The sequence below is a fragment of the Scyliorhinus torazame genome, chromosome 8 (genome assembly GCF_047496885.1).
Source record: "Scyliorhinus torazame isolate Kashiwa2021f chromosome 8, sScyTor2.1, whole genome shotgun sequence".
NCBI lineage: Eukaryota > Metazoa > Chordata > Chondrichthyes > Carcharhiniformes > Scyliorhinidae > Scyliorhinus > Scyliorhinus torazame.
The window spans coordinates 46037240-46051016 of NC_092714.1; the positions used below are offsets into that span (position 1 = coordinate 46037240).

At 43.0% G+C, this 13777-nt stretch overlaps 1 protein-coding gene across 3 annotated transcripts in view; it reads right to left on the bottom strand.

Moving 5' to 3' along the window:
- chd1l (chromodomain helicase DNA binding protein 1-like) overlaps nt 1-13777 on the bottom strand; it is a 205551-nt gene that overhangs the window by 83942 nt on the left and 107832 nt on the right. For all 3 annotated transcript variants that reach the window (XM_072513472.1, XM_072513474.1, XM_072513475.1), the window contains one exon: nt 7770-7884. In XM_072513472.1, coding sequence (XP_072369573.1) covers nt 7770-7884 — 115 coding nt within the window. The remainder of the gene's footprint in view (nt 1-7769; nt 7885-13777) is intronic.

The following is a 13777-nucleotide window of genomic DNA, read 5'->3' on the forward strand; positions in this document are numbered from 1 at the left end:
CCAAGTGCCTATTAATTTTTACTTGATCGTGGTTTCTAAAATCTTATCCACCACTCTTGCTAAACTGATCAGCCTGCAGTTACTACGAATGCCCTTCCAACCTTTCTTGAACATTGGTGTCATTATTTTTTTCCGGCATCTCCAGACTGGAATATTTTGGCAAGCCTTCCCACTACCTTCACCCAGACATTCCTTTGCCATCTGGGATGCAAGACATCCGAATCAGGTGACTTATTCACTCGAAGCAGAGCCAGACTTTCCATCCAGTACATCTTGCTTATCAATTTTCATCCTATCCGTTGTTACCTTTAGTGTCTCATCTTCTATCAACATTTCATCAGCATCCTCTTCCTTTGTAAACACAAATTAAATGTACTCATTAAATATTCGAGCCTTGCCCTCTCAACCTATTGTATTTCATCATATTCTCTGGGCACGATCTAACAGAAACATTTTGAAGTGCCATTTGTGGTGGGTTTTGCTGGGTGTTTCTCCCAGGCTCTGTTGGCGATTTACCCTCCGCTATCTAACCACACTTAGTCATTTTTCTGGGCCCTGGGGAGTTTCTCACTGGGCTAGCCCACACTTAGAATTATTTTCATCACTGGAGAGCTGAACTCGCTGGCCAGACCAACTCTTCAGTAATCTGGCCACCATTTTGATAGGATGCCCGATCTCTAAGTGGGCTCACCCATCCATAAGCAAAGTAACCCCCCCCCCCACACAAACATGGAAATAACCCACACCCTCCAAGTGATGCCAAACCACAATGCAGTTGTTGAGTGCCTCCCTTTTTCAGGCCTCCCACACCCTCTTTCGGGGCCCCCACCCTTCCAGAACCCCCATCCTTCACCGCCCCAAACTTTGAGAGGTCCCTTCATACCCGTCCTGCACCCACCCCCCACCCTCCTTTCATGGGCACAGATCCCCCCCCCCTCCCCCCAGGCCCTGACCCTTGGCAGTGCCATCCTGGCACCTGGGTATCCTGGCACTGCCACACTGGCACCCTGACAGTGCTCCTGCCGGCTTTGCAGTGCCATCTAGGCACAGTACCATGCTGGCACTGCCAAACTGCCAGTCTAGCAGTGCCAAGGTGCCCACGTCCTAGGGGGAGAGCCAGGGGGCCACCCTGCCCTACCCCTGACCACCCAGGGGCCTCCAATGGACCGGGGGACCCCCAGGGCGCCGTTCTGCCTGGTCCACATTTGTGTGGACCAGTACTGAATGGCGCTCGGCTGGGGCCTCCCTGGGGAGGCTGGTAGATGCGGGGAGCCAAACCCACTTAGGCGTGCTAGACTTGGACCACCCATTATGGGCGGGATTCTGATCGCAACGTCTCACAAGATCTGTGTAGTATTATGGATCAGGGTTTAGAGAATCCCAAAGTGTATCATGGTGTTCATCTGACCCATAACTTTTAAAAGATTTTGGTTATGGGGAGCACAAGGGCCCACTTTACAGGTGTGATGCAACAGAGAACTAAAAGTATTTTTAAGCAAAAAAATGTTTATTCTATGAATCCAGTTAACATTTTTAAACACACACAGTATACATCTTAGCAACTATCAACTCAAATACTCCTCCCAAAGAATACAGTACTCTATAAGTTACCCTTAATCTTTCCTTGCAACATCCATAAGACAAATACCCTCTTCAACACAGACATCAGGTTTAAATTCTCTACTGAGAGCAGTTAACAGTTTTAAATTAGGAAGTGATTTGAAGACATTCCTTTCATGCAGAAAGAGACCAGAATTACTCTGGATGCAGCTGCCAATCTACAAAACAAAACTAAACACACCCTGTAGCTGACAGCCCAAAGCGAAAGTAAAACTTCCCAGCTCCACCCACACTCTGACATCATTGCAGCTATTTGATAAACCCCATTTCTTATAGGTACATCCACTACAGCTATTTGATAAACACCCATCTCTTAAAGGTACATTCACTACAGCTATTTGATAAACACCCATCTCTTAAAGGTACTCTCACATGACACCTCCCCCCCCCCAAAAATCAACCATCAACTTCAAGATGGTTTCATTTTTCACCTTTTCACTTCCCTTTAAGAAATATTGACAGTGAATATACATTTTTTTTAACAAAACAAAACACACAAACAATTATAATAACATAGTCCATTTTAGTTCTTCTTCTTCCAACTGGAATCCCTCTTGATTTAGAGTCTTTTTAGACAAGAAGGTCTCTGCATGATCCATCCATTTCTCTACGCCTCAGCATTTCTCTTTAAAGTCATATACTTTAATCTGATCACAGAGCCCCTTGTAATTCCCCAACACAGGAGCATTGGTTAACACAGCCTTCAGGCAGTTAAATGCCTGTTGAAACTCCACTGTCCATTGAAATTTTCGACATTTCTTCAGCAAGTCCATCAGTGGAGCAACCACGCTGCAAGGATTTGGCACAAATGTTCGATCAAATCCACCCATGCCAAGAAATCACATCATTTCCCTTTGTGTCGAGGGTATTGGAAACTCCCCAATAACTTTTGTTTTCACATCCCGTGGGACCATTCGACCCTGTCCGATTGTATGGCCAAGGAAAGTGACTTGGGCTGTTCCAAATTCACTTTTGGCTAGGTTTACCACCAAACCCGCCTCCTGAAGTCGATCGAATAACTCCATCAGTTGGTTTAAATGTTCTTTCCATGTCTGGCTGAAAATTACCAGATCGTCGATGTATATCGCACAATTGGGTAATCCTGAAACAATTTTGTTAGTTAACCGTTGAAATGTGGCTGGGGCGTTTTTCATGCCAAATGGCATAACTTTGAATTGGTATATACCATCTGGAGTCACAAAAGCTGAAGTCTCTTTCACTCTTTCAGATAAAGGTACCTGCTAGTAACCTTTAAGTAATTTCAGTTTGGAAATAAAAGCTGATTGTCCCACTTTCTCAATGCAATCCTCCAAACGTGGGATAGGATAAGAGTCCATTCTTGTGACTGCATTAATCTTTCTATAGTCCACACACAACCGTTGGGTACCGTCTGGTTTTGGTACCATCACTATGGATGAGCTCCATTGGCTGCAACCTACTTCAATCATGCCATTCTTAAGCATACTTTCAATCTCTTTGTTAACCCACAGGTTAAGTCTATATGGATGTTGTTTAATTGGAACAGCATTTCTCACATCTACATCATGTATAGCCATTTTAGTGCTTCCCAACTTATCTCCACAAACTTGCCCAAGTGATATCAATAACTCTTTCAGGTCAGTCCGTTTTTCCTCTGGAAGGTAACTCAACAATGTATCCCAATTTTTAAGAACATCCTCTTTTTCCAATGTAATTTGAGGTATATCAAATTCAAAGTCATCTGGATTTGGTTCGTCACTTTGAGTTAGAATTATTAAAACCTTCTCCTTTTGCTCTCCTTCCCTTTCAAAGTATCTTTTAAGCATATTCACATGACCCACTCGGTGAGTTTTCCTTCTATCTGGCGTTCTTACCACTTAATTTCCTTTCAATCTGATAAAGTCCATAAAACTTTGCTTTGAAAAGTTCACCTACCACTGGTAACAATACTAAAACTTTATCTCCACTGGCAAAATTACGAACTTTGGATTTCTTGTCCGTTACCCGTTTCATCACGTGTTGTGCAACTTTTAACTGTTGTCCAGCCAATTCCCTTGCTCTATTTAATCGTTCCCTAAAATTTGACACGTAATCCAATAATGTAAGTTCCAATTTCTCATTCGCCAATTTTTTCGTAATCAATTTAAGTGGCCCTCTTACCTCATGACCAAAAATTAGTTCAAAAGAACTGAATTTGGTTGACTCATTAGGTGTATCCCTAATTGCAAACAGTACGAATGGAATTCCTTTATCCCAATCCTCTGGATAATCTTGACAATAAGCCCTCAACATTGTCTTTAATGTCTGATGCCATCTTTCTAATGCTCCCTGCGATTCTGGATGGTACAGAGTTGATTTAAATTATTTTATTCCTAAGCTATCCATAACTGCTTTAGCACAGTGGCTAAACAGCTGGCTTGTAATGCAGAACAATGCCAGCAGCGCGGGTTCAATTCCCGTACCGACCTCCCCGAACAGGCGCCGGAATGTGGCGACTAGGGGCTTTTCACAGTAACTTAATTGAAGCCTACTTGTGACAATAAGCGATTATTTATTATTATTATTTTCTATGAATAGCCTTGAGGTACAATTTGATCCTTGATCCGATTGAATTTCTATAGGTAGTCCACATCTATTAAAGAATTTAAGTAACTCCTCCACAAGCTTTTTAGCTGTGATATTGCGTACTGGAATGGCCTCTGGAAACCTAGTAGACACATCCATTATAGTCAAAAGATATTGATTCCCACTTTTCGTTTTAGGAAGTGGTCCTATGCAATCAATTAAGGCCCTTGTAAAAGGTTCCTCAAATGTTAGAATGGGTATTAAGGGCGCTGGTTTTATCACTGCTTGAGACTTCCCTGTCACTTGACATGTGTGACATGATCGACAAAATTTAACTACATCTTTATGTAGTCCATGTCAATAAAAATGTTTTTGTATTTTAGTTTGAGTTTTCCTTACTCCCAAATGACCTCCCACTGGTACCGTATGTGCTACTCGCAATACCTCCTTTCTGCCCCCAACCGGCAATACTGCTTGATGAACGTCTGCCCACTTTTCATCCGTCTGCATATGTAAAGGTCTCCATTTTCTCATCAAGACATAATTTTTACGGTAATAACACTCCGGTACACACTCAGATTCCTCTTCTGTGTATGCTTTCTGATACATCTGTTTTATTTCTACATCTTTCTGTTGTAACAGTAGCATTGTGGATAGCACAATTGCTTCACAGCTCCAGGGTCCCAGGTTCGATTCCGGCTTGGGTCACTGTCTGTGCGGAGTCTGCACGTCCTCCCCGTGTCTGCGTGGGTTTCCTCCGGGTGCTCCGGTTTCCTCCCACAGTCCAAAGATGTGCGGGTTAGGTGAATTGGCCAATGATAAATTGCCCTTCGTGTCCAAATTGCCCTTGGTGTTGGGTGGAGGTGTTGAGTTTGGGTAGGGTGCTCTTTCCAAGAGCCGGTGCAGACTCAAAGGGCCGAATGGCCTCCTTCTGCACTGTAAATTCAATGATAATCTATGATTAATCTAGGACAAAGGTTCGGCACAACATCATGGGCCGAAGGGCCTGTTCTGTGCTGTATTTTTCTATGTTTTCTATGTAACGGCGCCAATTTTCCTAAACTAAAAATATCCACCTCATCCTCCACCTGTTCTTTTCCAACCACCTGATCAAAAATCGTTTCTGATAATTGAACTTCAACTTTATCTTCACTCTTTGATTTCTCCTCTTGTCTCAACTTGTGACTTTGCAACCTTGTTAGTACACAATCCAGAAAAATCCCAGGATATTCGTCCTTCAACACTTCAGTTGTCTGATTTTCCACTGGCTTATCAACCACAGTAGGCATCATTCCCACCTGTGATCCAGCTATATTATTACCCAAGATAAACTGTATTCCTGGACAAGATAGTTTCTCTAATACTCCTACTACCACTTCACCACTCTTCACTGGACTTTCCAACCTTACCTTATATAATGGAACACTACTCTTCTCACCCTGAATTCCACATATTACCACCTTTCTGGCAACATTCTTCCCAAACTACATAACTCCTCATCTCTTACCATTAAAGATTGACTAGCTCCCGTATCTCTTAAAATTGTGACTTCTTTACCTGCTCCTTCTGGCACACATGAGTAAACTTTACCCACACAAGTAAATTCTTTAAAGAATCTGGCACCTTCTTATCAATCACCTCTTGATCAGGCTGTACAATCTTTTGCACCTCCTTTGCTTCACTTGGGCTTTACCACTTTAACAAACCCCACTGTCTTATCCTGTTTTAACACATCAGCCACCAACACTGTGACTTTACATGGCCTAGTTTATTACAGTGAAAACATTTGAAACTTTTCATGTCTCTTCCACCCTCCTGGATTTCCTTTTTAATCTGAGGGACACTCTCCTTATTATCTCTCATCAGAAGACCTTTACCTCTACCACTCGAGTACTTCTCATGTCCCCAGTTTCTATCCCTCACAGGCTGAAACTGATGTCCGAAACCAAGCTTTGATTCATGAATTAATTCATAATCATCTGCCATTTCTGCTGCTAACTTGACAGTTTTAACCCTCTGCTCTTCCACATGAGTTCTCACTACATCGGGAATTGAATTTTTTAACTCCTCCAAAAGTATAATTTCTCTGAGAGCTTCATAAGTTTGGTCTATTTTCAAAGCCCTTACTTTTAAATTAACAAATGATTTGAAGACATTCCTTTCATGCAGAAAGAGACCAGAATTACACCTTGTTTCTCTGGATGCAGCTCCCAATCTGCAAAATGAAACTAAACACACCCTGTAGCTGACAACCCAAAGCGAATGTAAAACAGACAGCCCAGCTTCACCCACACGCTGACATCATTGCAGCTATTTGATAAACCCCATTTCTTAAAAGTTACATCCACTACAGCTATTTGATAAACACCCATTTCTTAAAGGTACATCCACTACAGCTATTTGATAAACACCATTTCTTAAAGGTACTCTCACATGACAGTAGGTCCCACGAGACGTACTGGCTGTCGGGAAGCCCATGGTAGACCTCACCTGGGATCTACCCGCCACAACGTGCACCCGTTCGTGAGCAATTCTGCTGCTAGATCGTGCCCCTGATCGCCTTCGTCATCCAAGGAGCCCTGGTTTTTGTCCTTCTGCCTTTGCCTCTTGGTGCAATGTACCTAGCCTGTAGCTGAAACATCTCTCACTTAAACATCACACATTGTTTTTCTACAGTTCTTCCCTGTCAACTTTGGTTCCATTTTAACCTGGCTTGATTCCCACTCATCCCATTAAAGTTAACCCTCTTCCAATTTGAAAGTTCTGATTTAGATTGTTCCTTGCTCTTTTATATGACTTATCTAAACATTATGATACCAATATTGGAAAATCTGACACCCATTCACAAATGGGTGGTTTGAAAGAAAGGAGCATTCCATTTATTATCTCTCTCTCTCTCCCCTTCCCCTCCAACACACCTAGTGTAAGAGGGCTACTGTTAAAAGTCTGCTTTTTTGCCATTTGTGGTAGTCTGTGTTAGAAGGATTATGGTACCTGGTAATGCCAGAATACCATTGGTGGAGAATGTACTTGTTCCCATTGGTTAAGCCTGTATGTTAGCTCCGCCCTGCAAGGCGGGGTATAAAAGCCCGTGCCGCCCCAGCAGCTTTCTTCTGTACCTGCGCTGCTGGGGGAAACATCTAGCGTATTAAAGCCTTCAATTGTCTCCAATCTCGCTTCTGGAGTTATTGATCGTGCATCCCCATTATAGGGCATCTTGACTAGACTGAGTCCTAAACCTTTTCTAGTTGTTACCGCCGAGTAAATTCAGCCCACCATCAGCCTGCTAACCATTATTTTACAAACAAGGCTATTTTCAACAATTTTCAATTTTACGAGACTAAACAGACCAGCTTCATGCAATAAAAGTGACAGGAATGGTACATGGCATTAACCCTCAATAATTAACTGCAAACACAAGAGTTTTAAGGAATAAATTTTAAAACAGTACTTTACAGAAGATAAGAATTGAGTGCAAGTTTTTAACAAGCTTGCAAAAGACACACAATCCAGATATTTGAAGTGGCATCAAAATCCCTCAAGATTGCAGAATAATCAGCATCAGATTCACAACTAAGGATTCCACAGGACATCAATTTACTCACTTTTTCTGGCCAATCCTGTGGGCCCTGGCTGCTGCTTGGAGGTCATTTTGAGGATTGAAATCACTGTCCACAAATATGACTGTGTCAGCAGCAGTAAGATTCATTCCGACTCCACCTAGTTCAGGAAAAAGAAACAGATCACAGCTGAATCAAATTCAACTTCACAGAGATTGCCATGAAGCGGGTGAAATACATCAGATATGAGAGGCTTTGGTTATGAGGTAAAGCTAATGAAAATTATTTTTAATTAGAGCAAGAAAATTAAGACAAGATTTGATAGAGGTGTTTCAAATTACAACGGATTTCGATCAGGTAACTCAGTATGGAGAGGTGGGGGCCAATAAGGGACGCATGGAAGTAGAGGCCAAGGCTAAAGTGTTAATTGAATCTATCTTTCTATAATAATAATCTTTTTTAATAAGAATCTTTATTGTCACAAGTAGGCTTACATTAACATTGCACTGAAGTTACTGTGAAAAGCCCCTAGTCACTACATTATGGCGCCTGTTCGGGTACACAAGAGGGAGAATTCAAAATGTCCATATTACCTAACAGCACGTCTTTTGGGACTTGTGGGAGGAAACTGGAGCACCCGGAGGAAACCCAAGCAGACACAGGGAGAACGTGCAGACTCCGCATAGACAGTGACCCAAGCCGGGAATCGAACTTGGGACCCTGGAGCTGTGAAGAAACAGTGCTACCAACTGTGCAACTGTCTTGATAGTGGAGGAAGATTCTGCCAGAATCAAAGAGAATGAGGAGGTTGTTGAAATACTAGATCAGCTAAAAATTGGTCTCAGAAACACTGGCTATACTTGAAGTTGATAAATCATAGAGACTGGGTGGGACACAACTGAGGATGGTGAGAGAAGCCAGGGTAGAAATTGCAGAGGCAGTGGCCATAATTTTCCAATTCTCCTTGGACACAGAGATAGTGCTTGACGACTGCAGAGTTGTAAGTAAACTGTTACACTCCTGTTCAAAAAAAGAGCGAGGATAAGCCCAGAAATTACAAACCAGTCAGTTTAACCTTGGTGGCGGAAAAGCTTTTAGAAAAAAATAATCAGGAGCATAATTAGCAGCCTCTCACACAAGTGCAGATTAATTAAGGAAAGCCAGCATGGATTTGTTAAAGATAAATCGTGTTTACGGGCAGCACGGTAGCACAAATGGATAGCACTGTGGCTTCACAGCACCAGGGTCCCAGGTTCGATTCCCCACTGGGTCACTGTCTGTGCGCAGTCTGCACATTCTCCCCACGTCTGCGTGGGTTTCCTCCAGGTGCTCCGGTTTCCTCCCACAGTCCAAAGACGTGCAGGTTAGGTGGATTGGCTATGATAAATTGCCCTTCGTGACCAAAAAGGTTAGGAGGGGTTATGGGTTACGGGGATAGGGTGGAGGTAAGGGCTTAAGTGGGTTGGTGCAGACTCGATGGGCCGAATGGCCTCCTTCTGCACTGTATGTTCTATGTTTAACCAATATGATTTTGATGTGACTATTGCAGTTGATGTGGTCTCTCGGGGCTTTCATACAATGTTTAATAAAGTGCCAAATAAGAGGCTTGTCAGTAAATTTGAAGCATATGGAACAAAAGGAACAGTGGCAGCGACATTTGCTGACTAACAGGAAACAGAGCTGTGGTGAAAACCTGTTTTTCTCTCGAGGAAGATTTCCTATAGAGATTTCCAGGACCCGTGACTAAGATCATCGATTTTTGTGATATATATATTGCTGACCTAGAATTGGGGCGAGATTTTCCAGTCCACCCATGGCGTGCTTTCTGTCGGCGGAGGCGGCATGCCTTTGGCCAGCGAAGGATCTTCTAGTCCCGCCAATGTCTACATGGCTTTGTGTGACCGGCACCCTCCGCCACTGGGGCTTATCATCGGTGGAACCAGAAGATCCCACTGGCAAGAGGGCTGGAAACTTTGGCCATGGAATGCATAGAAACATAAAAAATAAGAGCAGGAAGAAGCTCTTCGGGCCTACTCCACCATTCATTATGATCATGGCTGAAGGAGGATCCTCTCCTTCTCCACCCACCCCCTCCCAAAATCATTTGATCTCTGTAGCTCCAAGAACTATATCTAACTCCTTCTTGAAAACATACAACGTTTTGGTCTCAACTGCTTTCTGCGGCAGTGAATTCCACAGCCTCACCACTCTCTGGGTGAAGAAATTTCTCCTCATCTCAGTTCCAAATGGTTTACCCCATATCCTTAGACTGTAACCCCTGGTACTGGATTCCCACGCTGCCAGGAACATCCTTCCTGCATCTACCCCATCTAATCATGTTAAAATTTTATAGATTTCCATGAGATCCCACTTCATTCTTCTAAACTCCAGCAAATTATAATCTGAACCAACTGAATCTATCCTTTTACGTCAGTCCCACCATCCCAGGAATCAGTCTGGTAAACGTTCGCAAAAATATCCTTCCTCAGATAAGACGGCCAAAACTGCACACAATATTACAGGTGTGGTCTCCCCAAGGGCTGTGTAATTGCCACCAGCGATCCCTGCTCCTGTACTCAAATCGTCTTGCTATGAAGGCTAACATACCAGTTTTTGCCATCTTCACCGCCAGCTGCACCTTCATAGAATTTATTCATAGAATTTACAGTGCAGAAGTAGGCCATTCAGCCCAACGCGTCTGCACCAGCCCTTAGAAAGAGCACCCTACTTAAACCCAAGCCTCCACCCTATCCCCGTACCTGTACATCTTTGGACTGTGCATGCTTTCTTTCAGCGACTGGTGTACAAGGACACCCAGGTCTCGTTGAACATTCTCCGCTCTCAATCTTTAGCCATTCAGATAATAATCTGCTTTCCTGTTTTTGTTCCAAACTGGTTACCGCAAATTTATCCGGATTATACTGCATCTGCCATGCATCTGCCCTCTCGCTCAACTTAGCTGGGCTGGTTTAGCACAGTGGGCTAAATAGTTGGCTTGTATTGCAGAACAATGCCAGCAGTGTGGATTCAATTCCCATACCAGCCTCCCCGAACAGGCGCCGGAATGTGGCGACTCGGGGCTTTTCACAGTAACTTCATTGAAGCCTATTTGTGACAATAAGCGACTATTATTATTATTATTATCCAAATCACAATGAAGCATCTCTGCATCCTCTTTTCAACTCACCCTTTCACCCAGATTTGAATCATCTGCAAATTTGGAGATATTATATTTAGTTCCCTCATCTAAATCATTAATATATATTGTGAATAGCACTGATCTCTGCCGTATCCCAAAGTCACTGCCTGCCACATGGAAAAAGACCCGTTTATTCCTTTTCTTTGTTTCCTGTCTGCCAACCAGTATTCTATTAATTTCAAAACACTATCCCCAATCCCATGTGCTTTAATTTACACACTAATCTCTGCTGTGGGACTTTGTCGAAAGCCTTCTGAAAGTCCAAATAAAGCACATCTCTTGGCTCTCCCTTATCAACTCTACTAGTTACATCCTTGAAGAATTCCAGTAGATTTGTCAAGCATGATTTCCCTTTTGTAAATCCATGCTGACTCTGTCTGAACCTGTCACTGTTTTCCAAGAGCTCTGCTATAAAATCTTTTATAATGGACTTTTTGCATTTTCCCTACGACCAACGTCAGGCTGACTCATCTATACAACATAGAACACACAGTGCAAAAGGAGGCCATTCGGCCTATCGAGTCTGCACCGATCCACTTAAGCCTTCACTTCCACCCTATCCCCGTAACCCAATAACCCCTCCTAACCGTTTTTGGTCACCAAGGGCAATTTATCATGGCCAATCCACCTAACCTGCACGTCTGTGGACTCTGGGAGGAAACCGGAGTACCCGGAGGAAACCCACGCACACACGGTGAGAACGTGCAGACTCCGCACAGACAGTGACCCAAGCCGGGAATCGAACTTGGGACCCTGGCGCTGTGAAGCCACAGTGATATCCACTTGTGCTACTGTGCTGCCCTGTTTTTTCTTTCCCTTTGTCATGTGAGAGTACTTTTAAGACATGGATGTTTAAGCAATGTACCTTTAAGAAAACAGTGATGTCAGAGAGTGGGTGGGGCTGAGGTCAGGTCAGCCATTTTGCAGTTTAGTTTTGCAGGTTTTTAGTTTCAGTTTTGTAAAGAGCTGGTGTGTGTCTGTGTTTTGCAGTGAGCTGCATTTCTGCCATGAAAGACTATCTCTGGATCATTTGGGTGATTTAAACTTATAATAGTGAAGCCTTTAACCTGATGTGATTTTGTTTAAAGGTGTTAAGTCTCTTGGAAGTTTGAAGGAACATTTTAAGGAATTATTTACTGTTGCAATGTTTTCTGAGTTATCTTTGAAGTAAGGGGTGTTGAGAGATCCAATGTTTATATGAGATTCATAGATTCATAGAATTTACAGTGCAGGAGGCCATTCGGCCCATCGAGTCTGCACCGGCTCTTGGAAAGAGCACCCTACCCAAGGTCAACAACTCCACCCTATCCCCATAACCCCACACAACACTAAGAGCAATTTTGGACACTAAGGGCAATTTATCATGGTCAATCCACCTAACCTGCACATCTTTGGACTGTGGGAGGAAACCGGAGCACCCGGAGGAAACCCACGCACACACGGGGAGGATGTGCAGACTCCGCACAGACAGTGACCCAAGCCGGAATTGAACCCGGGACTCTGGAGCTGTGAAGCAATTGTGCTATCCACAATGCTACCATGCTGCCCTGTTAAATTGAATTCATGGAATAAACAGTGTTTTGTGTTTAAAAACCCACGTGTCCATAATTGTAATCCCACACCTAGGGAAAAAGCCGTGTGCTAGGAAAAGCAACCAATCCATTAAAGGGAGAGGTTGGTTGAACTCCATGATACATTTTGGGGTTCTGAAAACGCCTCGTCCATAACACCTTCCTTTTAAAATAACCAGGTTACATTATCTACCCTCCAATCCGTAGGAACTGTTCCAATATCTACAGAATCTTGGAAGATGACCACCAATGCATCCACTATTTCTCAAGCCACTTTGGGACGTAGATTATCAGGCCCTGGGGATTTAACAGCCTTCAATCCCATCAATTTCCCCAACACCATTTCCCTACTAATACTGATTTCCTTTAGTTTCTCCCTCTCACTAAACCCCATGTCCCCCAACATTTCTGGTATGGTATTTGTGTCATCCTTTGTGAAGACAGAACCAAAGTGTGTATTTAGTTGGTCAGCCATTTCTCTGTTCCCCATTATAAACTCCACTGTTTCTGTCTGTAAGGGACCTACTTTTGACTTAACCAATCTTTTTCACTTCACATATCTATAGAAATTTTTAGTCAGTATTTATATTCCAGGCATGCTTACTCTCGTACTCTTTTCCCCCTTCTTAATTAGTCCCTTTGTCCTCCTTTGTTGAATTCCAAACTGCTCCCAATCCTTAAGTCTGATGTTTTCTCTGGCCAATTTGTATGCCTCTTCCTTGGATCTAATACAATCTCTAATTTTCCTTGTAAGCCATAGTTTGGGCACCTTTCCCATTTTATTTTTGAATCAGACAGGAATAAACAATTGTTGCAGTTCACCCCTGCGCTCTTTGAATGTTTGCCATTGCTTATCCACCGTCATCTCTTTAAGAAACATTCCCCAATCCATGATAGCCAACTCGCACCTCATACCATCGTCGTTTCCTTTATTAAGATTTAGGACCCTCGTCTCAGAATAAACTACTTCACTCTCCACCTTGATGAAGAATTCATCATATTATGGTCGCTCATCCCCAAGGGGTCTCACACAACTAGACTGCCAATTATTCCTTTCTCATTACACAATATCCAGTCTAGGATGGCCTGTTCTCTAGTTGGTTCCTTGACGTTTTGGTCCAGAAAACCATCCCCTATACACTCCAGGAATTCCTCTTCTACGATGTTGTTACTAATTTGATTTGCCCAGTCTATGCAGATTAAAGTCACCTAAAATTACTGATGTTCATCGATCACATACATCTCTAATTTCCTGTTTAATGTCATCCTCAACATCAGTTAGG